The sequence below is a fragment of the Sipha flava genome, unplaced genomic scaffold (genome assembly GCF_003268045.1).
Source record: "Sipha flava isolate LNK unplaced genomic scaffold, YSA_version1 50314_pilon_pilon, whole genome shotgun sequence".
NCBI lineage: Eukaryota > Metazoa > Arthropoda > Insecta > Hemiptera > Aphididae > Sipha > Sipha flava.
This window is the reverse complement of record NW_020273383.1, coordinates 1-18,061: the sequence shown is the minus strand read 5'-3', so window position 1 is coordinate 18,061 and position 18,061 is coordinate 1. Positions and strand designations below refer to the sequence as shown.

General features: G+C 27.7%; 1 protein-coding gene across 1 annotated transcript; it reads right to left on the bottom strand.

The window, feature by feature from the left end:
* Positions 1 to 890: 890 nt before the first annotated feature.
* LOC112690423 lies at positions 891 to 18,055 on the bottom strand. Its single transcript, XM_025564434.1, is given in 16 exon segments — positions 891 to 1,010; positions 1,270 to 1,306; positions 1,909 to 2,022; positions 2,372 to 2,419; positions 2,676 to 2,814; positions 2,816 to 4,942; positions 4,944 to 6,290; positions 6,292 to 6,411; positions 6,413 to 6,757; positions 6,759 to 6,839; positions 6,841 to 8,456; positions 10,981 to 11,034; positions 11,879 to 12,236; positions 12,239 to 12,640; positions 12,642 to 13,097; positions 15,942 to 18,055. Coding segments are annotated over 16 exon segments (9,192 nt in total). The 5' UTR covers positions 17,847 to 18,055; the 3' UTR covers positions 891 to 967.
* Positions 18,056 to 18,061: the final 6 nt, after the last annotated feature.

Genomic DNA, 18,061 nt, shown 5'->3' with positions numbered 1-18,061 from the left:
TCTATGGGCTGAATCATGGGCATCATTAAAGTCCAAATATTGGGGTATGTATTAGTATAAAACGATGAATTTTCGTTGCGTTCCTGTGTCGCGACCTTGAAAATTTACTCCCAGCGCGCGTATAGAAATTTCACTTCAAAAAAAGCTATTTGTCAACTGATAATCAGGCAAGTATGTTTTCATTTTATCAAGTTGTAGTTATTGTATGTGTAATGAGACCAAAATAAACAAACACAATTAATGATTATTAAAAGCATCGTATTCATTCATCAAAAATAACGCACAGCCTATAGATACAATAACAATATGTTTTTGCCTATTCATTTAATTGCAATGGGCTGTAATTTTATTTAAAAAGTAAATTTTATACAATATGACAATTAGGTAATAGGTAACAATAAATTATTTTGTAGTCAAAATAAAAATATCAATAGTAAGTTACAATAATGGGATAAATATTAATATTAGTAAGTATATATTTCTATATACATATATTAAATTTATATATAGAAACTAATTTCTAGATGTAGGTATAGTAAAATATTTTTAAGACAAGAAATAAATGTTAAGCAATATGTACCATAAATTAAAAATGGTTAATTTCAATATCATATGAAACATTCAAATACATATTAATTTTCTAAATTATAATTCATAATTTTAAAAATAAATATTCAGAAGTATGTGGTACGTACAGTGTATTTATGAATACATGCACCTACATAATATAAATTTTAAAATTAAATCTGATGGTATTTCTAAATAGGTAGGTTGATAAATATTTTAAATTACCTATTCATTAGCATTATAAGTAGGTACATTACATGTATTCAAATATATTCATTGGAATGTAGGTTTCCATTTACATTTTTTTTTCGAATTGACCTACTAAAAATTTTTCACATTTTAATAAAATTATCTAATAATAAATAGTGTTTGTATATAATTTAAAATTATTTTTCACTATTCATAGTTCGGATACATTTTCTTTAGGTTTTGATTTTCCAGTCCTGTGAAAAAAAAATTTGCATTGTATAGGTATATATTTAATATGTATTACATAGGTACAATAAATTTATGCATTCATTGATTATAGTGAAATCTGATGATATGTAATAACTGTTAAAAATAAATCCTAACAAGCTCTGTGCCTGTTTCGTCTTATTGTGATATTGGTATTTCAAGTTAAACTTTTTAAATTATAATTTTATAAATAATTTATATTTTTAAAGCTATCATTATTTGTTAATAATAGTCAATAATACATACCATCCAGATGTACTTGGCTTTGTTATGTCATCAGTTTCTAAAACAAAAATTATTTATACTTAACTTATAGTTTTTAATAATTTGTTATAATTTATTAAATTTGAATAACATGTTGAAATTAACTGATTTTTGGGAAAATATAAGCCAAAGGTTAATCTCTAAATCTAAAAGATGTTTTTCATTTTAACTCTAAACATGTGAAAATATCAATTTTTTTTTTTAACTAACTAATAAACATAATTATACATCTTTTCAAATAATTAGACTATTTTTGTGACAGTTAATGTTTTATTTAAAACACTAAAATTCATTTAAAATATACAAAAAATAATAATTTGTGTTGAAAATATGTCAGGCCATTAAAAAAAGTTAATGTACGTATGCGCAAAATTTACTGTTATAAAAAATAGTCTATTTATTTGAAAAGGCGTATAATTATGTTTATTAATTAGCCAAAAAAGCAGAATTGAAATATATGAAGCCTGTACATGGTTATTGAGTGTTCCCACTTATCGTGATCACACGGTGTATAAATAAATTAAAAAAAAAAAGTATATATATATAAAAATATATATATATATATATATATATATATATGTATGTATATATATTGTATTATTGAGTATTTTAATTATTAACCAGTATTTATTTGATGTTGAAAGCGCCAATCATGCTCGCGTAGGTCTATTTCTGTATCGTCGTCCATACTAATTTCACATTTCAATTCCGGTTTTGGTGCAGCCACTTGCAATTCTACCAATCACCACAAAAAAGCTTCTAAAAGTATTACTACTAATATACTAAACCTAATTGTTTTAATTGAATATCTAATACTTACTTCCTTAAATTTTATAAATAATATTAGTATTTATTATATAATGTTAATCATACAATAAGTATCTGTTATAATATATTTTATATTGTTAACGTAATATAGATTTTATGTCTAAAGATTGTTACTTAAAAGCAGTTATAACTAAACATAGGAATTATTACTGAATTTTAATTTTATTATAGTGCTAACTGAATTTTCTTTTTTTCTTTAACTCATATCTCTTGATGATTATAATACATGCAATCTTGATGAATTAAAATTATTTACCTTTTTTTTCATTAGATGTTGAAGGTGCTTGTGTATCTTCAGATGATCCTAAAACATATTTAAGTACATATTATTTTTTACCAAGATATGAGTATTTGTTAGATTTTTTAATCATATTAGTTCTATACAATATTAAGCAGGTTATCATTAGTGTCCTAATGATATTTTAAGTTTGTTTTATTAGCATGCAATGGTTATAACTATCTAAGCTAATAAAGTATAATGGGAATAATATAGAGAAAAATAGAATGAGTTTATGTTCAGATGGAAATGGTCTATATCACAAATCTAATACACGTAATACCTGCAATCTGTGTTGAAGTTTTCTTACTGATTTCAAATCCATCTGGTTCATCCTTAGAAAGTTTTCTTAAACATTTGTTCAATTCATCTTCAGAAACACCTTTACTTGCTGATTCTTCAGAATCAAAAACCATTCGTTTTTTGTACAATTCTTGTAACAAATACGTTCCCACGCTCATCTGTATGTTCCATTTCTTCTTGAAATTCACCAGATGAAAATTGTTCAACATAATTTTCTATTATTTTTTCTTTATCAGGTCCTCTAGCTGTTATTTTATGAATTTCAGCTGGCAATCTTATAAGCTTGTGAGTAAATTCCGTTCCATCTGTTTCCTTTTTATGTGACTCAAAAGTTTCGTGTTCATCAAACCAATCATGTTTTCCTCCTGTTTTATCAAGTCCTTCCATACTAGACACCATTGTATTTGAACCACCACTTGTGAAACTAGAAGACATGTTTGATCCAGTTTCACAATGATAGGTAGCATTTGTTGATGTTGAACTTATTGGGCCTAGAGAATCATTACTGCCTAAAATCAAACTGTTTCTGTATGAAGATTCTTTTGAATGATCATCCATAATTGGACTACTAAATCCACGACTTGAAACACTTGAGTTCATACAGTCATCGTAATCATGTTGTTTTCCTTCAACAAAACTTGTACACGACATTTGTTCAAGAGAAGTTGATACTTTCATGTCAGTAACAATTGTCTTTAAATCTAAAGACTCAGTGCTAGTCAAATTGTCATCTTCTGATTTATGTTTTTCAGAATTATCATCGTTTTGTTCTAGGTTTATTTCAGCTTCTCTAATAATTTCATTTATTTTAAACGTATTATCTTCTCCAGTTAATGATCTTTCAGTAGCTAAGGCTTTATTTTCTATCAACTCAGTTTTAAAACAAGCCGCTTCAATTGTTTCAAAATCTTTGAGAGAAGCTAAGGACAAATCATCTTTTTTACTGTTTGAAGAACTAGTAGTAGATGCTAAAGAACCTGAAGATTTAGCTTTCATTGATTCTATTCTTATTAATTGCTCTAACCTTTCAAATTCTTGTAGGGAATTCACTGATATATTATCATTTTCTAATGATTTTCCTAGGTACTTTTTACTTTCAGGAGTACTGCTAAATGATTCTTTCATGCTGCCAATACTATCGATTGAATGACTGACTTGACTGCCCATACTTCCTACTTTACTACTTTGCAAATCATCAGTATCTTCTTCTTTAATATCTTCAAGCGGAGGTCTTTCATATTCTATATTATACCCATATACTTCATTTATAGTGTTATCGTCTTCAAATTGTAGTTCTACCCATTTTTGATTAGTATATTCTAATTCAAATCGCCCTTTTGAATCTGGACTTTCTGACTCTGATTCATGCGTGGATGAATCAATGTTACTTACAATTTTATGATTTTTTATTATTTTTCCTTCAATAGTTATTGCTTTTCCTTCAGAATCTTCTTCTTTAGCTTCTCTTGCTATTTCTTCAATTACTACGAATTCATCTTCAGAGTTGTCTAGTTTTTCTTCAATATTATCTATTAGTTCGAATGATTCGCTCATGGAAACTGATTCTTTTTCTTCTGTTTCTTCAACATTTTCAAGAACCGTATGATCCTCCCCGGTCCAAGAAGGTTCTTCATGTGGATCATAATCTTCGTTTATTATATATTCTCTACCTTGATCTGTGTCTGATGAATTTTTACTACTTATCGATGCAGGCGTTTGTGGAGTAGACGATTTTATTTCTAGCTCCTTGGCTTCTAGATCTAAGTCCGGATAGTGAAAACCTCGATCAACTAATGGAGCCATGTGCTCTGTTATCATAATATTAGGAACAACATCAATAGAATCATCTTTTAAATCATCTTCGTCTTCTGAAAATGGATCTTCCGGTATTGTAGGGGGTAATGAATTAGGTATTGCTGGTGATACATGCGGAACCATTTGAAAAGCTGCATCCGCTTCGGCAATATCATCGATGTGTTCAAAACTATGTTTGTCAGATAATTGACTTCCGTGTATTTCGTGATCATATTTATCATGTTCTGTAGATATTTTAGTTTCTAAATCAGAAATATATATTTCTTTTGATAATGTGTTATTAACATTTGATTGATTAGAAATATCTTGATTATATTCTAAATGTTGTGTAGGAAGTGTACATTCTTTGGACGGATCTTTTTTATCGGTGATATCTAATTCTTCAACCACTATTTTATTAATTGAACTACTATTTCTTCGATGTCCTTTTTTTTTGTGGTTCCTCAGATTTTGTAGTCATTTGTGTACATACATTCTGATGTTTACCATTTGTTACTGTAGATGATATAATTGTTACATTACACTGATCGTTATTTTGTCCGTATCCATTTCGGGTAGTTAGTGTTTCTACAGATTTAGTGTTTTCTTCGCTTAAACTCAAGCTGCATGTTCCAGATTCCGGAAATCCATTAATTGCTTCAACGACAGTTTGTATTGCTTGGCCTTCAGTACTTGATATACTCATACTTGCATCTTCACTTGAAAATAATTTTTCTTCATGAGATGATGAGTCTGATAAACTGTCACTAGTTATGTGTTTTGGAATCGGATGAAAAGTCATTTCATGTGATCTTTTCATTTTTTGTATGTTTTTTTCACTGTTAATCGTTGGCTGAGAAAATGGTTGTGTTTTATACATGCTATTGTACTTCATTTCGGTTAATTCTGCTATAATTGGTAAGGATTCACCTCTAATGATATGCATTGGTATTTCTTGTTCATATGGCTCTATTTTATCTTCATCTTCTAAAATAGAGTTGGTTCCTTCTTGATCAAAATCTAAATCACCAGTTGATGCAACGAGTGTTTCAGATGCTTCACTATTTTCAACTGATGCAAGATTTCCTGAACTTTCTGAATCTAGCGATTTCATTGATTCTCTTGAGCTCAACGAGCTAATTGCTGTATGATACTCATTTGATGGTACAGAAATAGCAGATTCATATTCCGAAGAACCAGCTAAAAGGCCGTCCACATCTGATGAACATGGTCTACTAGATGACGTGTGGTCAAACGAATGATAATGACTTTCACTTGAGCTTGAATCCGCTGGTCTTTTTGTTGTTAGCTTATTGGTGTTAGTCGAATTAGGTTTTCTTAAGATGACAGTGTCAAAATTTACATGTTTTTCCTCTCGAATATCAATAGAAGATGATGATGGTGAAGTAGGCGAATGAACGGAATTATCTTTCGAAGGGAATGATTCTGCACTTAATTGTTTTGTCAATGATTTTGATGAACCTGGCTCGGAGTCTTTTATTAATGTTATTTCATTTTTATAATTATCTACGGTTTCCTTAATAATGCAAGACTTTTCTCGATATTGTTCTTTTTCTATACCACATATTTCTAAACCACCATCCGTTTTTTGTTCAAAGTATTGTTCTTTCTTTATAAGCTCATCTTTAAAATCTTTACTACAAGTATCAAAGTGTTTTTCATTTGTTTCGACATATGTATTTTTTCCATTTTTATTTTGTTTATTTTCAACTACGAATGTATCTTTATTGTGAGTTTCATGACTATCATATTTTGTAATACCTTCATTGAATATAGATCCATTTTTTAGTTTCTAGTATTTCGTTAGAATAAATAACATCATGAATGTTACTATCATCTTTAGAATTAAAATGTGATCCAAATTCTTGGGTTTCGATTTTTTGATCATTTTCTTTTATAATCATTTTTTTCAAAAACATCAGTTTTAGTATCTTGGTAAAACTTATCGTGTTTTGATTGATGTTCAACTTGTCCGTTTGAAAGCATATCTTTTTTTTGAGATTCTTTTCGTGTTTTATTTTCATTTTGTTGTTCCTTTATATAAGTTTCAACTATCAAATTATCCTCAGCTACTTTGAAATATTCCTCTTTTTCATCGCGCGAAGATTTTTCAAATTCATTAGAATTTGAATTGGTTGTTGAGTAATATTTTTCAGATTTATTGAAATTGTATTCTGGTATACTATGATCAAGTAAACGTGTTTTGGATAATGTGGTATCATATTCTATTTCAAAACCACTACTTTTTTAAGTCTTCGTCAGTAATTTCAATACTTGAAGTAATTGTATCATGTTTTGATATATTTTTCAATTGGTCTCTAGATTTTTTTAGCTAACACTGATTCCATTATTTTTAATTTTAAATCTTCTCCTTCCATGTCCAAATATCCACTATTTTCTAGTTGTTTAAATTGGTCTGGAGACATCATCAAATGATGTAAATTAGCTAAAACATCATGACGTTTTGTTAGTTCAATTTCAATTTCATTAATTAACTGTTCAGCTACACTTCTAGCTAGTTCTCTGGTAATTTCTTTTTCAGTGGTTTTTAAGGATTCTAAAGAATTCACTTTTTCTATATAATTTTGTTGAAATAAACACTGATCCTTAATTTCAATGTTTTCTAATTCCTGTTCATCTGTTCCTAACTGGGTGACTTCCCATATTGTGTCTGGGATATGTTCTTCTGGAGTATGAATAATATGATCTCGCAAATTTGGTGAACAAGCACCTTTTTCATTTTCATTAACTGACGCATTATAGTTTTCATTGTGTAATTCATCATCTATCATTGAAGAATCAATCGATTCAGAAAGTATAGTTGATTTTTCTTTTTCCTCAGCTAAAGAATAGGTATCTGAAGGGATTTCATCTATTTGATCTTGGGTTAGACTTGAGGAATTTTTTTCTTTCGATTGTTTTGAAATAACTTTGTTTATCTTTTCCTCTAGGAAATCATCAAGGACATATGACTCAGCAGATTCTGTTTTCGTAAGTGATTTTTCACTTGTACTACAGGATATTTTATCTGATAACGTATTTTGCAATGAATTTATTGAAACACTTTTTTCACCTTTTAAATCTAAGTATTTTTCTTCAGGTATTAATGAATCTATTTGCTCGTCTAATTCATTTGAAAATATGTGCTTGTGAATTTGACGATTGATAAGATCTTCTTGGCTTGGTGATTGTTGATGTGTTGTGTTCTTTAAAGATTTATGCTCTGGTGAAGATTCTTGTTCCATTTGTATGCCTTCCATTTGTGGTTTAATTTGCTGAAAATACTCTTTGGAAGAAATGGGTTGAACTTGATGAGATGGTAATGACATTGATCTAGTTTTTGGATCTAATTTTATTTTATTTGAACTCCGAGAATATTCTTTTTTAGATGGTAATTTATCTTCAAAAACATCTTCTTGGTAACCTTCATTTTCAAAGGCTAATGACTCTTCTCCGTATTTATTAATATACTCGGTTTCAGAATCTAATCGTTTAATTTCTTTGCTATTTTTTTCTTCTAATAATGGAGTATGTGGATGTTTATTAAGTGATTCAGATTTTTGGCAAGTTAATTCAGAAACTACAAGGTTTTTTGTAGTTTGATTACTTGTCATTGATTTTTTAATCATTTCAGGTATTTCTGCATTATCAGAAGCACTGAATGAGTTTTCAATTAGTTCCAACGAAGAATTTTTCATTACAGATTGTTCTGAGCTTTGTATTGGTAATGAAATACTATATCTAGGTTTAGGTAAAGGCGGTTGATTAGTTTTAGCTATTTCTTCCCAAAATTGTTTTTTTGTTGAATAGTCAATATCATCTTCATCTATAGAAGATGTAATACTACTCTCAATGGAATGTCTAGGATTCGGTATAGGTGGGATTTTATCTACGGAATTTTGAAGTACTATGTTGTTGGCGTTAGTTGTTAATTCTGGGCTGCGCTCTGTACACACAAATACATACAAACAAAATACAGGATTAGAATATAGATTATTTATTATTTACATGGGTTAACTAACTATCACAAACTCGCCAAAAAGATCAAGTTCTGGGATATTTTTATGTTATATGGATTAAAATTTTAATTAAAAAAAATATTGTAGATATATCATTGACGAGTTATTCTTAATTCTAAAGTGATACCATTTTGTTTTGTTATACGTTGGTATATTTGTATATTTGTTATATTTTGAAATAATTATAATATTATAAAATACATTCGATTTGGAACCTAGAAAGATTTTGTATTCTGTGTTTTTGAATATGTATATAAAATTACCAATTGATAAATATGTATAATATATTATTTTTTTTTTTTTTTTTTACTGTTGTTAGTATAAAAGAAGCGTTATTTTTATATTTAACTTCTAAATGCATTTTAATTTACCAGCTCCATCCCAAATTTGATTTGCAACATCGACTTCTTCATTTGATAATTGGGAAATAATTCTATGATATTCTCCCTCTACAGCTTGCTTAGCAATTGGACTATCTTCTAATGTTTCTGAGGCTATGCGTTCAAATCTTCTCTCTACTCTTTTTAAAGTTTTTTCTGCAACATCTGTATCTATTTTAAACGTCATATCTTCGATATCATTTGTTTGATTTAGAACTGATGGAGGTACATTGCAGACTTCTAAATCATCGTCACTGTCACTTTGTCCTGGGTAAAAAATTTCATCATCTTCCGATTCTAATCGAAATGTGACTTTTCTACCCGGTGATTTCTCTTGAGGCTCAGTTACTATATATTCATTATCATTATCTGATTCGCTATCGTATTTGTGAATTTCTCTGAGTGTAGGTCTTTGGTTATTTGACAATCTTTGAGAACCACCGACACCATTTCTACGAAATGTTGGTGAAGATATTATAGGAACTGGCGAAGAAGAATCTGACAGTGTTTCAACATCTTGAGTTTCACGAGGATCTGAATCAGAAGACCCAGAAGATAACTCTCCAGAAGCTGCTAATTTTGCTGTTTCTTGTTCAATTAACATATCAATAAGAATATTAGTTAAAGTTTCATCATGGTTACCAGGATCACTTAACATGGTTTTTAATTTTTCTTGTACAGTATCTGGAGATATTTTTGAATAATCGACTGGTTTCCATTCATCTAAATGTTCATAGTCATCGGGTACAGTGTTCTCTGATGGAGTTCTTACCATTAATGGTCTTATTTGAGTACGATCGTTTTCTGAAAACGATTCTTTCTCAAAATATTTATTCATAAATTAAAAATTAACGTCCTTACTTTAATTTTTATATTTTTCTTTTTAATGGTAGGAATTTTAAAGGAATAAAAGGAAATAGCAGTTAGTAGCATTTTGTTATAAATAAATCCAGTTTAACACTTCAAAACAATACTCCTCACCTGTGTTATCATGTGGTAGCCATATACAGTAACCAGAATTATGATCGTTTGATATTGATTTTTTCTTTTTCGGAGTAAAGTAACATACTTGAAAAGATTCGTGTAACGAGTTTTGTGAACCAGATAAATATACATGACGTTCTGATAAAGGTAGACAAGGCATTGATCTATTCCACCATCGATACGGTAAACTTGCTGTATTAAAATTACTACGAAAACTAGGCCCTGGTGTTTCTTGATTTTCATCTTTATTAGGTGTTTTTGAAAATTCATGATAATTAATTGTTTGTTTAATACTATCTAGTGAATTACGTATTTGATCTTCTTGATCTTGGACATCATTTAATAGTTGATAAATAGTTTTTTGAAGCTGATCCAAGCTATTTACATCATTTATTAAGTTTTCTGATTCTGATTTTTTCTTATTCAAATTGCATGTTAATATAAGATTTTCTTGCATTTCTACTTTATCTTCCAAAATTTCTATGGCTTTTACTAATTTTGCAAGCTCCTCTCTACTGCGGTTTATTGCTCTATTGAGTAAAATATTGTCAAAATCATCTGATGACCTGTTGTTGCCGAAAATTTCGTTTGAAAAATAATCTATAAGTCATGTTATTCTAATTAAATTATTTACATAATCAAATACCACACATCAAACTATACATACATATTTAATATTTATAATTTATATTTATAAAAGTATACGAGTATATCGTATTATCTTAAATTGTAGTGCTATACATTTGATTAAATAATATATATTTATCTATTGTGAAATTATTTATTGTTAGTAATTTAGTTTATTATCTAAATGTCATACAACATTTTATTATGTTGTATAATGTCAAATAAACGTATAACAAAACTTATTAGTGCACAATATTATATAATTCAAATTTATATCTAAGCGTTAACTTTTTTCTAAAAAAAAGCTATTTGAATAAATAACTATTACAATGAGCAAAGCAGGGAATTGGTATCTTGTTATTTTTACTTGGAAATAAATTATATTTTAAACAGTTTTCGTTAAAACTTCTATGGTTCACTGAATTTATTTTTAAATATTATTTCATCAATAAGAACTCACCAGAATTATTTATAGACTTTGCATTTTGTTGTTTGGTATGATTGACTTCATCTCCTATAATATAATTAAAAATATTAATAATATTTACAACAAATTAAAAGAAAGTAGTTAAAGTATTTAATTATGTTAGTGGTTTAGCTGTTAAATATATATATAGTTTGAGTACTAAATAATTTAATACAAGTTAGTGTTAATAATTAGTTAATAAGTAAAATTTATATTTTTAATATTTTATTTTATTTCATGGCTTACAGATAATTGATTTGGCTGTTAATTTAGACCATCACCTTTTTCATAATTTAATAATAATAATTATGGTCTGTATTTACCGATTAGGATGTTTGTTTGAATACACATACAATTAGGTTTTTGATTTAAAAAAACTTTTCTTTAAGTCATTATTTGATTTAGATAACTTTTTGAAATTGAATTTTCGTCTCAATTTAGGACTACCGCTCATACTTTCAAAAATATTAATTACATTCGAAACATGATTTTGTGTATCAACCTTAATATGCTTTTGTTCCTGGTTTTTTTTCTGATACTTTTTGATTAAATATCTTGAATGCCGAGAGACGTGTTACAGGTGAAGGGTATAATCTTTCTATACTTGTACATTTATCTTTAAGGGAATACATTTTTACCAATGGATTTTTTGACATATTAATTTGAGTTTGAAATGGTCTGTTAATATATAATTGTACTATATTTACGGGTTGGACAAAATTATATACTGTTATGTAAGTAAAATATCTATTTTGTAGGATTTTCATTGTTCCATAAGTGAATAAATCTACTTCAAACTGCCGTTTTGAATCATATAAGCTACTCCTTATAATATATCCTGGTTCTAACGGCTCTAAAATATTCAGATTATTATAATTTAATACAGCCCTACCTGTCATGATTTCATTGTTACACCATCGCATTGATAGATTTCCGAAATGCCTACCGACGTTTAATAATACAGAGTTATTGCTTTCAAAATCAATAGATATACTGATATCATTTTTGTTATCGTGTATAACAAATTTATTATTAGTTTTTTGATGTTTAATTCTGTTTTGTTCAATATTTTGATTTTGTTTTGGAATCTTTATTTTGTTTAAAGTAGGTTCGGATGTGTACTTTGATAATATATTTTTTTTAAATTCTTCTGGAGGTTTTTCTGAACTTTCTATAATTTCTGAATTACTACGATTCTTATGACGAAATCGTTTTTTACCAAATTCTGATTCTTGCATTACATTTTTTTTTTTGTTACTAATAAACGATTTCTATATTTATGTTTGCATTGTTCGTGTTTAATAGATTCTACTGAGTCCACAACACCTACATCTATATCATGATAGTAAGTATTATTATTTTTTAAATATGATTCTTGTTCTCCACATTCATCAGCTGTTATAATTTCTTCCTCGGAATCAAAACCTTTGACTTCTTCATTTGGAGTTTTAAGCCAAATTGGATTAGATTCTTCCGTTGGAGTCAATGAACGCACATTTCCATCTTTTGAATGAAATATAATTTCTTTATGCGGCTGTTGAAAATAAGATGCCGATTCTAAATATTTTTCTGTTTGTCCCATTTCGTTGAATATTTCCTTATCACCAGTAAAATTTTCCGTATCTGTATGTTCTTCATTAACCTTACTGTTTTTTTTCGTGTTCTTCATCTTCACTTAAATCTTCGACATCTGTTAAAATAAAATAATTTATTAGACCTGGGCTAAGATTTGGAGATCGTATGTAGTATTTTTCATCATCTGAATCCGATATAACTTCAGTATCTGTAAGATTATTGAAATCTGACAAAACTGGTGAAAGGGACTTTGATAAACTGTTTGTAATAGGAGATTTTAGTATAATTTTTGATTTTTGTTTGGTAATATTTGGAGAGACTGATCGTGGCTCGTATGTATTCATATTTTTCTCATGTGTTGCGTTAAATAAATTTGTAACTTCAATATCATCTTCGTTGAATTCATATGCTGTTATTGCGATTTGAGGTACGTTGTTTTTACTTTCTTCTGACATAATATCTATTACTGAAAATTGGTATGATTTTCTCAAAGCTAAATTCCAATTTATTGATGAATCAAAAATGTTTGTATTTATCTGTGGAAATAATGCACCCATTAATTAAATGAGTTAAGATTTAGAAATTCTTGTGAAATTCTAAATAGAGATTTTAAAGCTTTACCACATTTAAACAATATTTTTTAGATTTTGATTAAAGCGAGAATGGTATTTTTATTATTATCTGTTAAATATTTGTCGTATAAGCCTTTACTATTTATTATATTATCTTCTAATTATACTTGTAATTTTATTCCTAAGATAATATAAATAAGTTTACATTCACATAATATGTACAAAGTTGTCATAATTATATAAAAAAAAATTAATATTTGTATAATTAAATACAAAGATCATTCAAGTTAACCTAATATTTATATTTTATACCGAAAATGAATATTAGATTAATAAAGAAATTCTCTTTCACAAATGTGTTAAACTTATATTTATAGGCTTAAATAAATACTCAATATATGCCCGGACACAAATTCAAGTTGTATTTTTAGTATATAATAAGAAGAATAACTATTTTAACCAAGGTTACTAGCCAATACTAATTACTTCATTTATTTTTTAAAACCCCATAGTTTAATTCTCATACCGTGATATTTATATACATTATTTTGATAGTTATACGTAGTATACTGCTATAAACTTATAGTTTTTGATTATTCATGTTCATTAAATATTAATGCACATTTAAAATTATTTTGTTGTTTAAGATTTGATTGTCAAGTGGTTGTAATTTAAATAATGTTGGTAAAGCACATGATGATTGAATGTTTGTCATTCGTAGATCTACTCTTAAGATAGAATTAGCACTGTACCGTGTCCATTAAAATGTAGGACAGACCCAGTTATAATCATTTTAATTTATATAGGTACACATTTTTTTTTTTTCGTTAACTTTTTATATAATTTTCAAATATAATTAAAAAAAATGATCATATAATATAAATGTATATAAAATATAAATATATAAATGTTATATATAATATAATGTAAAACAATTCATCCTGTTTGACTTTTTAATAATATTTAAAAATACTAAAAAGTAAATAATAATGATGTAAAAAAATATTAATAATAACTATTTGAAAACATAAGAGGCCCGGGCCTACCAGGCCTACACTTTGGATTGGTAATGGAGTTTGGGATTTAATACTTTAGTACGTTTACTATGATTTTATTATTTAGTGTAGAGAATTTTAGATTTTTTAAGGTACCAAATCTTGATGAAAAAAATGACAACATTTCACCGTAGTATGTATTTAAACAGCAAATAATTTTGTTTTTATTAAGAATCCAACTATTAATACTTAAATCTTCCCAGCCAAAGCTTAACCATTTGTGAAAATTTAAATTTAAACTGTCTTGTTGTGTATAGTCACACGGATTTTGTTTGTACATACATAATTAAATATAAAGTCACTAAATAGTAATAATCAAATTTAGACTCTAAATACGTATTAATATTAGAAGTATTCGTAATAATTTTAGCACTTAGGAAATATTACGAAAACATTTTATGAAATATAAATTTCGACGAAACTTGAACTATTTACACGGCCATCACGGTTATCTGGTTTAAACTATAATAATTTCAGTTTGGTCCAGATTTTAAAATATAAATAATCGGTTTGGTTTAGACCAGTTGGTCCCAACTCGTTTAAAATGCATTGAATAATAATTTTACTTTTAAAGATATTATTTATAGAATTAATAACACGTATATTGTTAATATTTTATCGCTGTGCCGTTGTTTCGTGAACTTAGTAGGTATACATTTTAATCCTGTTCATGGTATCTATTAATAATTATTATTGAGAATATTTTTAAGAACAATAGTTGCAATTATTCTCCTTAAGTTGCGGGCGACATGGAAGGGCTGTATACAGCTGCCGTGCCGCACGCACTGATATAATTATAATTATGAATAGAAGTATTTACCTTTCTGTGTACTACATATCATTAATTTTGTACAGTCTTGTATCTGCGAATAGATTAATTCTATACCAATTACCACTTTAGTGGTATAATTCAAAACTTTCACTATTTGAATTTTTTTTAGTTTGATTTGTTTTTTCCGCTAAATCAAATTATATTATATTTTTTGTTCGGTAAGGTAGAAAAAAAAAATTGAAATAGGTCCAGTCCGGTTTATAAACTATTATAGTCAGAAACTCGTTTGTTTGGACCGATGATACGGTTTTGGTTCACTCTAACAAATTATTTTAAATTTTAAGTCCGGTCTGGTTTGACAAAAAATTAGTAATCGGTTCGTTCCGATTTTGATTCTTAGTAAAAATTTTCAGTCTGATCCGGTTTCTAAAATTATAGACTATACAAAACACTTGTATATATATGAGTGCCAATTGTAATTGTATAGGTAGATTGTTTTAGAATATTTTTTAAGCCAATAATATTTTTATTAAAGCAAATGTTTAACCTTGGCAAATTTTACTTTTTCTTTTCTACAGCACTCATATTTTTAGAATGATCTTTAATGTATGTTTTTACTTGAAATGTTTATGTATAAAATTTCAAATATCAATATGAATGCTAAATTAAAAACAATATTATGGTTTAAAATTGGTACGGAGTATCAATGTAGCTTTTTTTTTATTATTATGTATCTATAGATCTAAAAAATGTTAAAGTATAAAAAATTAATAGTAAATGTATAAAATGTAGTCTTAAGGTACTTTTAAAATATTTGTCTAAACTGAAATTACACGTGTTTAATTTTAAAATTGTCGCGGAAGATAAAGCATAAATATTTTCTATTTAAAAAATTATACATATTTTGTTGATTATAAATTTCAGAATTTCAAAATATGTAAACTTTTTGATACATTTTGAAGGAAAAAAAATAGTATATACCTCGGAATCTCGATTGGTGTCTGAGTTCGAAGAATGAGTCGTTTCGTCGTCTTCTAATGATACTGATTCAGTTATAGAAGTAGGTTGTTGTTCGGACATTGATGAACTAGGAGAACGTGTAGGCTGTTCATATACTAATTCTACTGATGACGCGCGATCTGAAGAGCTCGAAAATACTTCTGATGTAATTAAAACTGAACTAATTTTTTTATCCGCCTTAAAACATCTGTGAGCTGGACTTGCTGGTAAAGATGTAGGACTTAATTTTCTTGGTGAAGACGTAAAATCAAATCCACTTCTTTGTGATGGTGCACTCAGTATTCTTGGATCAGGCACTGATGATGATCGTATAGATTTTGTGTTTAAAAGTGACAAATTTGTTTTGACTGATATACTTGAATTATCTTTTATCGGTATTCTTGATGGGGAAGTTGGTAGTTTCTTTTTAGTATCGGATACTACTCGCTCTCGCTGATAGTTTGTAGAAATAGCTGATGATTTATTTTGTGTGTGAGAAGTTGCTTTCAGTTTTAAATTTCTTGATTCAGTAGATAACATATAACTTTTGAGTCTAGGTTTGGAAGTGGATTCAGGTATATCTGAAACTTGTTTTTTTTTTAATATTTCATTAACATTTGTTTTTCGATGCTTTTCCATTTCTGGAACCATTGACTTTTTATTTGGTGTTTGATTCATGGTCAATGGTTTATGATCCTTTTTAGAACTTTTTTCTTGTGATGTAAAAGAATGTTTATTTGATATTAAAGTATTACTCACTAAAGATTTAGAATCTACTTTGGTGTAAGATTTTTCAGAAGAAACAGATTTATTATTAGTTGTAGAGCTAATTAATTTTACGGATGATTCTTTTAATATTTTTGTAGGATTTGATAACTTTGATGAAGTTATTGATTTATAACTTCCACGAAACAATTGACTGTTTTTATTTTCTATATTTGATCCATGTCGAATGCTTGAAGTTTTTGTAAATGATTGACTAGTAGATTGACTTTGAGATACACTTGTAGATTTATATTCACTTTTCGCATTGTCGAAGGTAGTTGTTGAAGATGATAAAGTATTTCGTGATATTTTTTTAGAAGAATTAAATGTTCGAACATCTTTTGATTCAGCATCAAATTTTGATCTTAAAATATTTTTCGATTTCATATTATTAGGTTTTGTACCAAGATTCTTTATTTGATGGGAAACATAATTATTTTGTAATAATGTCTTCGATTCGATTGAGGAGCGACTAGTTTTAGTAGTCTGAGGTCTTGAAACATTTGATTTATTAGATAATGATTGGAATTTGGAGACTGAAGATGAATTAGATCGCAACGAAGAATTAAGAATGACCCCACTTGTTTCAGATTTGGAAGACACTCTTTTAAAGCTCTTATCACTGGTAGTTCCAGAATCATTATTTTTCATAGAAGATACAAAACCTGATTTTGTAATCTCAGTTTTTCGTATACCATACGACTTTTTAATTTCACTTTTGTCTTTCATATTGCTATCAATAGAGTGCATTTTACTAGATGACAAATTGGAAATATTCACTGGTAAACTGTGGTGAGTTTCACTTGTGAAATCAAGTAAAAAATTATCAGAAACATCTTTAAATTTATTATTCATATTACTCTCAGAATTATCTATAACCACCTGGAAATCATAAGAAATAGATTTTCTATCTGTATCCTTAAATTCGCTGAAAGAAAAATTATCAACATTCTTTGCTTCATCCAAACTTTGCTCAAACTCAAAATCACCAAATGTAGCCGATTCAACACTCATAAATTTACTAAAACTCTGGTCTAAAATTAAACCAGACTCTTCAGATTCAGTTACATCTTTTATAACACTTTCGGGGAATTGTGAGGTTGGTAAGTGATCTGTGGTCATATCTGTTATTTCGGATTTAATATCTGATTTGTCGGATGTTATCTTGTCATATATTTTATCGGATTTTTCTTTAAAGTTTATCGTTTCACTTTTATCTTCAGATGAAGGAATTTCAGTGGATTCGGATTTAGGTTTTTCAGATAGATGTATATCTGTGGATGGAGATATTAATTTATCATCTACTTTCTTATCGGAAATGACGGTTACATCCTGAA